Source organism: Echinococcus granulosus (assembly GCF_000524195.1).
Source record: "Echinococcus granulosus chromosome Unknown EG_S00255, whole genome shotgun sequence".
In the NCBI taxonomy this organism is placed as follows: Eukaryota; Metazoa; Platyhelminthes; class Cestoda; order Cyclophyllidea; family Taeniidae; genus Echinococcus; species Echinococcus granulosus.
In genome coordinates this window covers 14,303-15,557 of record NW_020170635.1, presented here as the reverse complement: position 1 = coordinate 15,557, position 1,255 = coordinate 14,303, and the positions used below count along the sequence as shown (strand labels likewise).

Here is a 1,255-nt window from a genome sequence, read left to right as displayed (position 1 = left end):
TTGAATCATGGAATGCAGTTCCAAGGCGGAATTACCATAGAGACCTTCAAATAGTGTCAGTGATCTACAATCAGCAAAGGGGTCATAGTCTTTTATAAGAAAGTGGCACTTTGTTAAACCCTAGAGGCATCCGATTTCCATAAACAAGCTTTCTATAGACAAGCAGATTAAGTCATCATAAATCTCGAAAAATTTTCCTATTTTTTTTATTCTTCACTTGCATTTCCCCTTCTATTCCTCCTTTAAAATCTATGCTCTCTCATAGCTGTAAAGATGCTGGATGCAACTACCTCAGCTAGAGTGAGTTTGACATAAATTTGTGTGATTAAGGACACAAATCTATAGGCGCTAGTCGGATACATTCTGAATATGATAATCAGGAATGCACACTAGCAAAGGAGGGGTTACAAAACCCTTGTAAGTCTTGCAGGATTGTTAAAAGGTCAAATGCTGAATGTCCCTCACAATCTCGACGGCAGTGTGGACAAAAGAGGGCCTTCAGACCTAGCAGCCGGATTAAAATACACTGCATTTTCTTAAGCAAGCCGATTTTTGCTAAAAAGCTAGGATCCATAAGGCAAGTTGAGTAGTGGTGGAAAAGGGAAATCGTTAAATTTTAACGCCATAACAGGTATTACTAACGCCAAGGTGTAGTTTGCCAAAACCTGACTTCTCCCATCCATCCGCGTATTTGTTACGAAGAGTAGTTTTGCTGCAACCTATGCTAGGATCAGTGACAGTTTGGAGCGTAGACCTTTGGACTTGAGCCGATGTCTCTGGGAGGGTAAGTAAGGAGATGAGTAAATAAATCGGATGTGACGATGATGGACGTTGAAGGGTTGGAAGTCTTCTTTACCTCATTGTTGAACATTACACCCAGTGGCCACATTGGTTTAAGATGGTCAAGCTCGGCTTTGAGAGAAAAAAGACGATGACTAATGTAGATGAAGTGAAGAAGATCGTTAAAGTTGTGGACTGTCTGCGAATCTTTTCCTGACTGTGGCAAGTAGACAGGCGGAAAAATAATTGGCATTTCGAATCAGTATTGACTGAGACAGAATTATAGGCTACCCACACGCACTATTTCTCTTCTCTGCCGGTCGACATAGATCTGCCTAGCCATTTTGGGTGATAGACATTTGAATAAGTTAAGGAGCTAGAGGTCTTGACGAGATATAAGTTGAAATTAACAGATCATTCAAAATTCAGAGTAAAGGCACGCCCGATTTTGCAAGAAAAATGTCTACTGCACATT

The 1,255-nt window shown here is 40.6% G+C and overlaps 1 protein-coding gene across 1 annotated transcript in view; it reads right to left on the bottom strand. All coding sequences in view use genetic code 11, as the record gives it.

Annotated features, from left to right (window-relative positions):
• EGR_10699 (hypothetical protein) overlaps positions 1 to 1,255 on the bottom strand; it is a gene marked incomplete at both ends in the record, with an annotated part of 6,893 nt that overhangs the window by 1,566 nt on the left and 4,072 nt on the right. Inside the window, one exon of the mRNA XM_024499948.1 lies at positions 857 to 935. Coding sequence (XP_024345632.1) covers positions 857 to 935 — 79 coding nt within the window. The remainder of the gene's footprint in view (positions 1 to 856; positions 936 to 1,255) is intronic.